The 13,137-nt window shown below is 41.6% G+C and overlaps 4 protein-coding genes and 1 long non-coding RNA gene across 5 annotated transcripts; all 5 read left to right on the top strand.

The window, feature by feature from the left end:
• The first annotated feature begins 25 nt into the window (after positions 1-25).
• On the top strand, positions 26-1,053 carry LOC108114068. Its single transcript, XR_001772732.2, has 3 exons — positions 26-609; positions 736-843; positions 907-1,053. It is a non-coding gene; the product is annotated as an uncharacterized LOC108114068 (long non-coding RNA).
• A 1,263-nt stretch (positions 1,054-2,316) lies between these two features.
• On the top strand, positions 2,317-4,476 carry LOC108113962 (high-affinity gluconate transporter ght3). The gene is made up of 3 exons (XM_017224676.1): positions 2,317-2,793; positions 3,025-3,197; positions 3,265-4,476. The coding sequence occupies exons 1-3, from the start codon at positions 2,493-2,495 to the stop codon at positions 4,399-4,401; spliced, it is 1,611 nt and encodes a 536-aa protein (XP_017080165.1). The 5' UTR covers positions 2,317-2,492; the 3' UTR covers positions 4,402-4,476.
• A 666-nt stretch (positions 4,477-5,142) lies between these two features.
• On the top strand, positions 5,143-7,053 carry LOC108113990 (solute carrier family 2, facilitated glucose transporter member 3). The gene is made up of 3 exons (XM_017224733.1): positions 5,143-5,575; positions 5,638-5,810; positions 5,867-7,053. The coding sequence occupies exons 1-3, from the start codon at positions 5,209-5,211 to the stop codon at positions 6,983-6,985; spliced, it is 1,659 nt and encodes a 552-aa protein (XP_017080222.1). The 5' UTR covers positions 5,143-5,208; the 3' UTR covers positions 6,986-7,053.
• A 425-nt stretch (positions 7,054-7,478) lies between these two features.
• Positions 7,479-9,766, top strand: LOC108113978 (galactose-proton symporter). The gene is made up of 3 exons (XM_017224719.1): positions 7,479-7,689; positions 8,323-8,498; positions 8,556-9,766. Exons 1-3 carry the CDS (start codon positions 7,506-7,508, stop codon positions 9,687-9,689), a joined length of 1,494 nt encoding a protein of 497 aa, XP_017080208.1. The 5' UTR covers positions 7,479-7,505; the 3' UTR covers positions 9,690-9,766.
• A 929-nt stretch (positions 9,767-10,695) lies between these two features.
• On the top strand, positions 10,696-12,961 carry LOC108114019. Its single transcript, XM_017224765.1, has 3 exons — positions 10,696-10,852; positions 10,914-11,095; positions 11,517-12,961. The coding sequence occupies exons 1-3, from the start codon at positions 10,759-10,761 to the stop codon at positions 12,690-12,692; spliced, it is 1,452 nt and encodes a 483-aa protein (XP_017080254.1). The 5' UTR covers positions 10,696-10,758; the 3' UTR covers positions 12,693-12,961.
• Positions 12,962-13,137: the final 176 nt, after the last annotated feature.

Raw genomic sequence — 13,137 nt, 5'->3', positions numbered from 1 at the left:
CGAATAATAAACAATTTAAGAGGTAATTTCTTAGCAAACTGGTTTGTGATATGGTAAATAAAGGCAATAAACTAAGTAATGCCGTCAATAAAAATCAATCGAAAACTATGTGCCCAACCGCTCAGTTAGCTAGTAGTACTCTTTTGGACATCGTCAGAACAACAAACACATAATATCACTTTCAAAGGCATGCAACAACCCTAAACACCGAAATAACAAGAACGGCGAGATAAACATATGTATGTACATATCAATAAATGCTAACGACGAGTAGCCATCTGGCGAACTAAGTAAGAAAAGGACGGAGAAGATTAAAGCAACGACGAGTGACCATCTGGCGAAAAAAATACAAAAAAAAGACGGAAAAGACTAAGACGAAGGCGAGAAGATCGGCGTAAGAAGTAGAAAACGACGAGAGAAGCAACGAGGACAAGGAGCAAAGGAGAGTATTCGAGAAGATCTGGCGGAGAGAAGACGTGCTCAAGCGGAGCACGTTTACATAATATCAACGTAAGCAGATCACTGCAAGTAATAAAAGCCAAATGAACAGCAAAAAGCCGAAGTGGGGTGATAGCCACAGTTCCTGGAAAGGAAATGCATTGGAATCAGGTTGGTAATTGCAGGAAGCTTTATGCAAAATAATCTTATGTGGATATATAAAAATGGGGAAACACTTTAACTACTCAATGTTGGCCAGAAAAACACTTCTACTAAAAAAACAATTTATTATTCTAGTTTTTGTTGGTCTCGAAATATAATTTTTTGGCCCCTATCCTTGTCGGAATTTTAAGAACAGCATTTGACTTCTTTTTCAAGCGCAAAAAAGTTGAGAAGCAATTATTGGTAAGCTAGATAATAATAATTTACTAAACGAAACTCCTTATAACAAATATTTTCTACTCACAGAAACTTTCTTCAAATGTGATCCAATACTTAATATTAAAATGCTTTAAAAATATTATAAAAAAATAATCAAATCTGTATATAATAACAGATTAGAAAAACTATGCTTAAATAACTAAGTGATTAAACAATCATAATAATTAAAACTAACTCAATATTTATTTTTTGGAGGGTCTGTCGCCATTATGTTGTCATTAAATCTCAATATTTTCGCAGAGGTAACGATTTTACATAACCTAACAACCAATATTTATAGACTAAAATGACAATTAGTGTAAATAGATCCATAAGTTAATTTTATCTTTAGTATTAAATAATTTAACAATCGACGGAAAATTTGAATTTTAACCGACAGTTAACTTAACGTTTAAAATATTTTTTTGCACTTTGGGGTACCAATAATTCCCAACTGGTTTTATCTCTTTACTACAAGACTAGGACTCTGGTTACCACCCATAAATTATTCACCTCATTCTACAGTGAGTGTGTGTGTGTAAGTGAAGTTTTTGGTAGTGGTGGAAATCCATGATGCGAAGAATATTCTTGGATCCGAAGTACCACCGAGGTGATAGAAGCCCATTACATTGGCGGTACTTGGACTCCAACAGGATGCTGTGCATCATGGATTTTTTCGGAGATTCTCTTTCTGGAGCTATGATGACGTCGATCCTAAATATATAAGGGAATACCTATAACCCCAAAAGATGACTCCGGAAAGCAAGAACAAACAGATCAAGATAAGTGGCCAATTTATTATTTTTATTGCATAAACCGAGGGGTACATTAACTTTGCATAGTCCCCCAAGTTTGCCTCGGTTTCTGTACCTACAATAAATTAAGTTAAGCTTTCCAGCTGTGCTGTCCCCAGTCCGTCCAGTGTGGTGATCAGGTACTCCTCTGGGTTTGCTTTCTGAATATGTAATATATACACAAAAGATGCCTCTTAGTCTTTATACAATATTTGAATCATTAATAATTTAATAAGATTACATAAAGCTTTACAGATTAATTAGAATATAACTTAAGGAGAATATTATGCGCAGGCCAAATTGAACAACAAATAAGATTACGACAAAAAATAGCCTTGCTTTCGAATTTGATGCCGAATGATTCCAATAAAATAATAATAAAAATCTAGAGCTATAATTGGTGATAGCTTCTCAGAATCGTTTATATGGCAATGCATGATTCAGATTTTATTTCAAACTTTACTGCTGGTGATCAGTCATAGCAACCGAAAAAGTCGGGGGATACCATTTTTCCGTCTCTCCATTGCGCACCATTGTGATGGCCAAATCAGAATCGTTGGGATGTGAAGGGGCTTGTATATATATTTACCTCACATACCATAAAATATTATCCTTATCGGGCACTCATGAACAATGTTCTAAAGCATTTACTGTAATAAGTACCGCGCGCCAGTGATATGCGTTGGCCCCGCACTTGATTATCAGTTGGCCCAGGCCCGATCCCGATCGAAATAAAAATCATTTGCCCATCCACTGTGTTAGCCAGTTTCAAATCGACAGCAAGCCGAGCAGGTTGTCTTCGTGGAAAGTGAAATATATTCGTATATAACGCGATCGACAATGCAGAACGACAAGTTTGCTCCACCGCCGTTGGACAGGCAGAACGACAAGTTTCCACAGCCAATTGGTTTCATCCCGGGACAACCTCAGCCAGGATACCCACAGCCAGGATACCCACAGCCAGGACATCCCCCTCAGGGATATCCAGCTTATACCACACCAGCTGACACATATGGACATCCTCCTCCACCGCCACCGCCACAACCTCCAAGGGATCCTCCCACTAGAGTGGATCCACCACGGGAAGGATGTTTTAAGCGCAACCGAAAGAACAAACCACAGTCCAATGCCGTGAGCCCAGGTGAGTTTAGGTTTTTGGATTTTAGGTTTATTAACTATCAAAATTCTTGTGGCTAATATCTTATCTAGTCCACGAATAATATGTCTTATTCCTGGAACCACAGTAGATTATCTACCATGACGCCATTAATGGGTAGCAAGTTTATGTTTATGATTCTCTTATATATTTTTTGGTTTAATATATAAAATGGCAATTTTAACTGATCTAATGAGTATTTTTCAAAACTTTCAGCCGGTCTCATCTTCCTCTCAGGAGGCATGAACATTGCGTGGGCCATTGGCTTCCGAGGACCCATCTACTACTCATCCACCACGCACAATTACGTAGCCTGGTTCATTGGCGCCTTTATTGGAGCGCTGTTAAGTATCCTGCTGGCCAACAGGTTGGCCAAAAAGTATTCCCTGGTAAGATAAGAATATACTTTATTGTATCTAAAAACTTGATTGACACTGGGAACTCCTTTCCGTACAGCTTATCGCCTCGCTACTGGTCACCATCGGTGGCTTTGTGATTGCCTGTACCCACAATAATGGACCTGCAACTGTAGCCGCTTGCTACTTGGATGGCATAGCCAATGGCCTGGTATTTGCTCCATTTGTGGCCTTGGCAGGAGAGGTGACTGTGCCCTATATGAGGGGCGGGGTCACTGCCTCTTTGGAACAGTTGTGCTTTGGTGTCGGCATCTTGCTGCAAATCGTCTATAGCGTCTCCTGGACCTATCCCTATTATCAGAGCTACAATGATTATACTCCCGAGAATATGAAAGGAGTACTGAGTGCCCTCTTTGGAATTTTAGCAACAATTTACGGCTTCTTATGTATCATCGAATCACCAGTTCAAATGCTGGTTAATGACGATGAGCAGGGAGCCCTCGATGCACTTCGGCGATTGCAAAAACCCTCTGTGCTGACTGAGGAAACCTATGATCTGCTGGCGCAGCACAAGCGTTATGTTGCCCACAACAAGGACCTGTCAAGCGGAGAGAAGCTTAGCCAGACCTCCCTTACCTTCATTCGACTCGCATATCTACGGGTACTCAACGCAATGAGCTTGTCCAGCTTTGTGACCACCACATTGTCCCTTTCGATCTATCTCTCCTACGGACTTAGCGCTGAACAGCTTTGGTTTATTCTATTTGCCCTCTGCCGATGGGCCGGAACCATTATCCCGACCTTCTTCATGGACTCCTTGGGCCGTAAGCTGCCCACTGTTTTTGGCCTGCTCTTGAGCTCTGCTTTTGCCTTTGCTGTGGGTGCCAAGTTCAGTTATTACAACTACATGAGCGGAGTGACCATTTTGCTGTCGGTCTTCGAATTCTTTGCGGGAATGGCTTCCTCGGCCACCTCATCGTACCTTTCGGAGGCATATCCATTGGAATTTAAGCAGCCTGCGATCGCCCTCACCTTCATCATCGAAATGTTTGTTTTCTTCATCATTCGATTCTGCAACTATAATTTCATGCAGGGAGACAACTACTTCTATGTCATGGGAGCCATGTACCTGGTAGGATTCATTCTGGGAGTCATTTCGCTGCCCGAAACCAAAAGAATGACCTTGCGCGGTGCCCAGGTGCAGTTCAGCAGTTTCATTAACAAAAAGTTCAATTAATCGGAGGATTTTCTTTGTTCTAAATAAACTGTATTTGAATATAAGAGTTCGAAAAGCTCTCCATTTCATCACAAATCGTATTTCTTTTCAATGATCAATGATTGTTTAGAGGGAAATCCCAACGGGGAAGCACATTATCTTGAAGTTACTATCATAGTTATAAGAATATGAATCATATACATTAAATACCAATCTAAATGCTATACACATCTTCATCTGTATATAACTACATTTCGATTTCAGAATGTAAAGTTGAAGAATGTTTTACAGAACGACTGGTTTTTTCAATCTATCAACACAATTTCCAACCTTAAAGTTGTGAGCGCTTTTCTATTTTACAGCTTAAGTCATAATGTTTTATTGCAATCATATATAAAGACACTATCTCAATGTCATAGTTACTTCTGAAAATTACTTGGTGGGAAGGCCCTTTCTTAATTGATAACTTTATCGCCAACTCCCATCAGTTTATTTGATGAAAAACAAATAAAACTTTCTATTGGAAAGCAATTTATTACCGTATGGTAGCGGGATTTATTAAGCCATTTTCAAAGAATCCCAATTCGTGGGTGGTAACTTTTAGGGGTCAATTTAATCCACGACCGTACTGCGATAGTAGTCACCATTATCACTTTGCCATTTTGAGCTTATCAATAACGTGCCGATAAGCCTTGGTACCACTCAATTATCATTTTGGTCCCATGCCAAATGGCTAAAGTTATTGGCCGATGTAGTCCGTCAACCAGTTCCAAATTGACCATCCACACGGACGGTTTAAGCTCGAAAATAAATAAAGAACCCTACGATATGAGGAACGATAAGTTTGGGCAACCAGAGCCACCGCCAGTGGGCTTTCCATCTGCACCTCAACAGCATGGATATCTTCCACAGCAAGGATTGCCTCAGCCAGGATATCCACCGTCGGGCTTTAGTCAGCCAGGATTCTCCTGGAATCCCCCACCGCCACAGCCGGGATTTTCGGGTTATCCATCACCACCACCACCACCGCATCACGGATATCCACCACAGTTCTACGGTGCCCCACCAGGATACGGTGCACCACAAGCACCAGCACCACCTTATCTGCCCCAGCAAACCACCACGGTGGCGGTGAATGGTGGATGGTACAGTCGTAATCAGAAGAACAAACCGCAATCAAATGCTGTTGGCGCTGGTGAGTCACAGATATATTTACTATGCTAATACCACTAACTAACAACCTTTTATAATCTCCAGCTGGTCTGATTTTCGTCTCTGGAGGAATGAACATAGCGTGGAGTATTGGATTTCATGGAAGGCTCTTCTATAAAACCACCAACCATAATTTCGCAGCCTGGTTCATAGGTGGCATCATAGGAGCGGTGCTGAGCTGTTTTCTCACTAACAAAATAGCAAAGAAATATGTCCTGGTAGGTAAAAGAAATATTATACAGCAATTTATCATTTATAAAGCCACTTTCCATAGATTTTCAGTTCGATCCTTGTGATGATCGGTGGCTGTGTGATTGCCAGTACCAGGAATAATGGGGATGCCACGTTGGCAGGTTCCTATCTGGATGGAATAGCCAATGGACTGGTATTTGCTCCATTTATGGCCCTGGCCGGCGAAGTCTCTGTTCCCTATATGAGAGGTCTGATCTCGGCCAGCATTGAGCAGATGTGCTTTGGCCTGGGAATCTTCCTGCAGATCATCTACACCACGTCGTGGAACTACTCGACCTATCCGTCGTACAACTCCTTTTCATCTGAGAATATGAAGGGAGTTCTGAGCATTATCTATGGACTTTTGGCTCTGATTATTGGATCACTGCTGTGCATTGAATCCCCGGTAATAATGCTGGCCAATAACAATAACGAACAAGGAGCCATCGATGCTCTGCGACGATTGCAGAGACCATATACCTTGACCAACGAGACCTTCGAGCAACTGGCAGAGCACAAGAAGTATTTGGCCCACAACAAGGAGCTATCGATGGGTCAGAGCATCGGACAGGCTCTACCCACCTTCATCCGACTGCTCTTTCTGCGTGGACTGAACGCCATGAGTATTTCCAAATTCGTGTACATCAGCTTTCTCTATACCTTTACCCATCAGTACGGTAGAGGATCTTGGGGATGGTTCATTGGATTTGGTATCTGTCGCTGGATGGGCAACTTCGTAGCCACTTTCTGCATGGAATCGAGTGGTCGCAAGAAGCCCACCCTTCTCGGTCTCTTCGTTTGCAGTATCCTGGCCTTTGTGGTTGCAGTCAATTATAACACCGGAAACACCGTAATGCTGCTGTTCTTCGAACTGCTCGCAGGAATCGCCTTTACAGCCACTTCCCCTTACCTATCGGAGGCTTACCCACTGGGAGTCAAACAGCATTTCATCGCCTTCACATTCATCGGTGAAATGCTTGTCTTTATACTTTTGACCATATTTACGTGGAACAAGAATGCTGGAGCCACCTACTTTTATGTCATGGGAGGTCTCTATTTATTCGGATTTTTCTTCGTCATCCTCTGCCTGCCGGAGACCAGAAGGACAACGTTGAGAGAAGCCCAGGAGAAGTTCAGTAAATTCATCAACACAGGCTTCTAGCGAGTAACACATTTTGTATTACGCATTAGTCAGAGAAATGATAATAAATATTTATAGCTAGACAAGCACTCCAGGCGTTGTATTTCCCAATCGTATTCCGGCTATTGTTGATAACATTTACGGACTGTCAACAAATTTAATCGTGATTAAAGTGTTGGACAATTGCTTTCAGTAAATTATTGAAAGAGAGTTTTGAAAACCCTAAAGAGAGTGGTTGGGTAAAGAAAGAACTAACTAAAGGTGAAGGTTGGCCAAGGCAGTTCTACCTGGTAGTGTACACAAACAAATCCCGCAAAACACATGCTCGACTCTCCGGCACAATGCTAACAAATCGTTATAGGGGAAATCGGGCTCTAGGAGATAGCAAGAACTGAAATATCTAAGCACCTACTTATCAATCAATACCCGATAAGATTAGTTCACCGTCGATAGATAAACCTGTACAACACGCTCGCCTACAAGAACCAAATATAAACTCGGACGAGTAGTCTTTTCCGCGAGTTCGACCACAAAGGGTCCAATGCAGACCGATCGACCTTCCCAAGGCGATGGATTCCACGTCGTTCCCATCACTAGTGACGTAGATTCCCACATCCCCAGCAATTCGGATCACCAGCGGGAACTGATCCTTCAGAGTTCCCAAACAAGTCCATGCTGTAACAGAGATCTCCGCAATCAGCCGCAGGCGAATGCAGTTGGAGCAGGTAAGAGATTAGTTACTAAAATATAATAATCAGAGATTAACATTTAATCTAAAGTTGTATTATGACGTCTCAGATTATACTTGTTTGTTGATACTGTTCTTTGAGAGTAATAAATCATCATAAGTTATCTGTAGTAACCACCATTTCCTACGTGGGAGGTGAATACGCGTCATATTATTTTGGATAAGTGGAATTCCCACTCATAAATGATTCATTGCATGTTAGTAATATTTATGAGGTAGATAGTGATATTATCAAGGCCGACACCTGTCTATAAATGTCAACCAAAATATTGTTATTTATTAGCCAAATTTTAGAATTTAAAAAGGGAAAGGGAAGGAAAGGGAACATCGTTTATTTCGTGTTGGTTTGAAAACAGAAATAATTTTATAAGAATGTAAACATTTCGATTCGCAGAAAAAGAAAGGAAATTAGGGAGATAATTAGAAAATAAATTTAAATATAAATAACATTAAAAAATTGTTTGCTTTTAATGAAGCGAAAGATAATACATCAGTTTAAATTGTCATTCAAGTTGTCAGCAGAAATCTTATCTTCCTGTTAGGTATTTCCATTTATTTAATTGATAACGTTACTTAAAAAATATATAAAATAATTGCAATTTTTTTTCAGCTGCCCTGATTTTTTTGTCCGGAGGAATTCACATAGCCTGGAGCATTGGGTTCAGCACTTTCTTAGAAGAATGGGAAATTACCACCCACGTTCGGATTTGCTGGTTTATAGGTGCGATTATAGGGGCCGCCCTTGGGGATACTTTGAGCCGATGGTTTCCCTATAAAGTGCTAATGGTAAGAAAACTAACTCTTTTTAGTAAATAATTAAATTTAGATCTTTAACCGTTCTAGGAATTCTGTTCCCTGCTCACCATGACTGGTGGAATATTGATGGCTGTAAACAGAATGGATATCGATGCCATGCTGGCAGCAAGATATTTGAATGGATTGGCCAATGGTCTGGCCATAGCGCCAACCTTGGCCATAGCTGGTGAACTGTCGGTTTTCTACAAGAGAGGAACCCACACATCTGCGGCGGAACAGTGGCCCACGACGATTGGCATCTTTGTCCAGATCGTTTGCAGTAATGTCTGGGATGTCCAGAGTGACTTCACGGAAGATCAATTCCAAGGATTAGTCAGTGGAATCTTGGGTGCCATCGCCCTGCTACTGGCCTTCCTGCTCTCTATCGAATCTCCGGTGGATCTGCTGGAGCAGGGAAATGAACAGGGTGCCATCGAAGCATTGAGCAGATTGCAGAGACCGCGAGCCGTGACTGCTGAGACCTATGATCAGGTGAGAGATCACAGGACCTATTTGGACCAGCACAGATCCTTGGGAAGACGTCATGCCTTCCCAGCCCTCCTTCGACTGATGGTGTTGAGGGTTCTTTATGCCCTCAGTTTAAGTATGGTTGTGGCATTCACATTATCCTGGACCAGTACGGAGGTATACGGATTCAGTTGTGGACCCTATGTGCTCTTCGGCTTACTGCGACTCGTTGGCAGCTGCTCGACCGCCTTTGCCCTGGATTCTTTGGGCCGGAAAATCCCCCTGCTTCTTGGACTCGTGATCTCGGGAGGTCTGTGTGTTGGTCTAGCCAGCAGATTTACGGGCAGCAACCTGCTCACATTCTCCGACAGTCGAATGGCCTTGTGGCTATTGCTGATCTACCAATTATTCGCCGGCATTGCCTTTGCCCCCAGTTCATCGTATCTCTCGGAAGCATTTCCACGACGCTTCAAAAGAACAGGAATCGCGATTTGCTACATGGCTGAGATGATGGTCCAGCTGCTCATCTGCTCACTTGTGGATTTCAGTGCCATCGGAACAGATACCTCTTATGTAGCAACTTATTTTTTCATTCTTGGAGGCTTACTCCTGGCAGGATTCCTCTTCAGCGTTTGGTATATGCCGGAAACCAAGTACACCACTCTCCTGCAGGCGCAGTTCAAGTTCCAGGAGTTTGTTATTCCGCCATCCTAAAAGTAGGCAACTCAAAGATAATCGACAACAAAACAAGACTAGCCAACCCGTAGATATAGCTATGAAATAAATCTAAAATCTTTATAAGAAAACGTGCGTATTTTCTCTTGCCTTATCGGCACTAGAGTGACTGTCCAGGTTTGACTGTTTTTGCTGCACTCTTTTCTGCCGATCATCGTGAAGAGCTAATGGTTATTGTATTTAGGGGGAACACCTAGGCTATAAAAGTGTGAGATAAGTCCGGCGACCTAAAAGTTTTATTTCAAAAAGGCAATTAACTTGGTTCCCATACAACTTTGATAAGATTTGGGGGTCATAAATGTTTGCTGGGCTTTATATAGGTGACTAAAATAAATTTTGAACTGGAACTAGTTTTATGGTTCATTTGGCTTTGTTTGACTTATATTAAAACTTTAAAAAATGTAAAGATACTTACAAATTTACATAATTTGTGAAGTAAAACATATAATTTTTAAGCAGAGAGGATATTTTTTATCATTTATATTTTTGTTGAACCAAGAACTAGTTCTTCTCTGAGCAATTTCGCGCATCTCCAATAGACTTTCAATTTTAACTTAAACAAACTTTACAATAAAATTGCACCCACTGTGGGCCATAAAGGTGTTCGCCCTATATACCAATGTGATTTTCAACCTTCATATATATTCAAATTTAATTAATTTATTTATATCCACTAATCAGGCCGATAAGTGGGCTGGCAAAAAGTGTTGTGTCCGCTCTTATCTTATCGACTTTGCTGGCCAATTCGAGGTGCTCGCTCAATAACCGCTCGATGCTCTTCCATTTATCAAACGGCGTCTGAGCAGTCGGTTGACTTGATTCTTGGCGGGTCCGGCAAGTGCGAAATTTACGGCCAAATATCGGTGACACAAAGTGCAAAAATAATGACAAACTCGAGTGTTTGTCTAGAGCGGTTCCAATGAAAAGAAAAGGCCAAGTAAACAATCAACAACTGGACAAATAATTGAAAACGGAAACGGCGCAACAATTGTTAAGCCTCTTGGTTTTGTAAATTTCGTTACGCAGTGATTTAGTGATTAAAGCCAAAATGCCAATGTTACCAACAATAGAGGAAGAGGCCAAGTTGTCCTGGCTTCGCGTCATGTGGAAATATCGCCTACAATTCCATTCGATGGCCTCCGGTAAAGATCATCAAAGAACTAAATCAGGATCTTCAGGATCTTTACTATATATATTTTATAGCCTCGATTGTTTTCGTCGGCTGTGGAATGCGTTTGGCCTGGTCTATCTTTGATACTCCCGCTGGGAAGTTCCTGAATAACAACAATACCCACAACCTGATGATGAGCTGGTTCATTGGAGCTGCGTTGGGTGCCCTTTTGGCAGCTTTATTTGTCCAGCGAGTGACGAAAAATGTGGCATATGTAAGTAGTTTATGTAACTTCAGATTTATTTTTTTATTATTTTATACTACTGTGTGCTGCTCCCCCCGAAAAAACTCCGATTGGACTTACCCTTTTTCATGCCACCAATAATTAATTCTGCAGCCATTAGCAGTTAACCATTAGGGGCTTATCAATCCAATAAACTGATAAGGCGATCGCGTTCAACCTGCATTGGCCATTAAGTGGCGATAGGCACTGGGCGGTAAGCGAGGGCTGATCGATCGGTTGTTGGGATTTCCCAAGCGGCAACTTCATTACACAAAAAAGCAATCATTATCATCATTGTTGGCTAAAAATAGCTTGGATGACAAACAGATTTTTTAATGGGGACAGATTTTGAAGAGCTCAGTACTCACTTTAATCAAACTGGAAACTAATAAATATATTTATTCTTTTTTAGACCTCCAGTGGCTTTCTGATGATCATAGCTGGAGTTTTGAATATTGCGCTTCCCCAGCACTTTCTGGCTGCCTGCTATAGTAGCGTGAGTGTAGGAGCCGCATACGGATTGACCCAAATCCAAGCTCTGGTCACAGGATCCGAAGTGGCTCACAAATCCATTCGGGGTATGCTCCTTAGCTGTGAGAAGATATTCCTTTGGCTGGGAGTCTCGGTGCAAGTGTTCTACACTCGTGTTTGGCGCCACTGGAGGCCATTGGATTCTCAGGGCTACGAGATGCACATTGATCAGTTGCATGGAATAGCATTGGCTGGATTGGGATTAGGAGCTGTTATACTGGCAATAGCCCATCGACTGGAATCACCATTACTGCTATTGCATCAGGAACGAGATATGGCAGTGGGTGAGACGTTGAAAGCCTTGCATGGACAATCTACCACGGAGTTGGTGAGGCTGAGAGAAGATTGCAGACAATTGCATAGTGCTCGGGACTGGGAGCGTTTTGTAGAGGAGCCAGATGAATCAGTACCAGGTTGGAGGATCTGGGCAAGACGTCTTCTACCCTTCTTCAAGGTTCTGCTACTAAGATGCTTTGCCGCCTTGGCCATATCATTGAGCTACAATCGAGCCTTTGTGGTGGTCAGTTGGCATGGCCTGGAATGCGATATGAGCTGTATGTATTGGCTGGCATTTTCCGGTCTTATAGGCAGTATCCTTGGAGCTTTTGTAGTCGATTGGCAGGGTCGCAGGAAACTGTGTTCCCTGTCCCTATTTATGGCAGGCATTGTCATTGTGATGGTTGGAGGAGTTTTCGAGCATCTAGAGTCTGTGAAGAGATCCTTCTATGATGTAAATCTACTGGCCATTGCCCTTTTAATGCTATTATTCGAGGTGTTAGTATCAGGGGGCGTGGCAGTGCCAGCCTTAATCTATACAGCTGAGGCATTTAGCATTGCCCACAAGGCAAGATGCTTGGCTGGGATCCTGATCCTAGAGCAAATGCTCCAGTTGGGCCTTCTCCTGGCCACCTTCGAGCACTATATCACCACTTCGGTGTTCTTCTTCTCGATCGGCGGTCTTAGTTTTATAGTCGGCTTAATCGTATTTATGTTTATGCCAGAGACCAAGCAAATGACACTCTATGAATGCCTGCTCAAGTTCAAGAAGGTTCCTTAAGGCCTCGCCGTATCTATAAGTGCTAAGTATCTGTTATATACACCTATCTGTTATCTATTTATACGTACTCTACTTTATATATTCTATTCCCACGCGTGATCGCTCGTGTGCATATCATTATCTATCGCTTGTCTATATTTTGCCAATCTGGTAACCTCATAAAATAAGTGATTATCTAAGCTGGGAAACCCTTCTAATTAATTCACTAAGTGCCTTACTCTCTTATTTACTGTATAAAATATTAATAATTTTATTTAATTTATTAGTTTTAGATTTAAATAGTTTTACAGCTCACGAATTTCTGTACTTTCGTTTAAGTTTTAATGAAATATAAAATAATCTTCATATCTAATAGATAAATTCGTGATATCATAATTTATTCCTGGACTTGTGTTGATAAAAATTCTTCTCTATTTATTTCCAGATATGTTTAAAATTCCAAGAA

The sequence above is a fragment of the Drosophila eugracilis genome, unplaced genomic scaffold (genome assembly GCF_018153835.1).
Source record: "Drosophila eugracilis isolate 14026-0451.02 unplaced genomic scaffold, ASM1815383v1 contig_2154, whole genome shotgun sequence".
In the NCBI taxonomy this organism is placed as follows: Eukaryota; Metazoa; Arthropoda; class Insecta; order Diptera; family Drosophilidae; genus Drosophila; species Drosophila eugracilis.
Note: the sequence above shows the minus strand (reverse complement) of the source record. Positions and strands in the feature narration are given on the sequence as shown.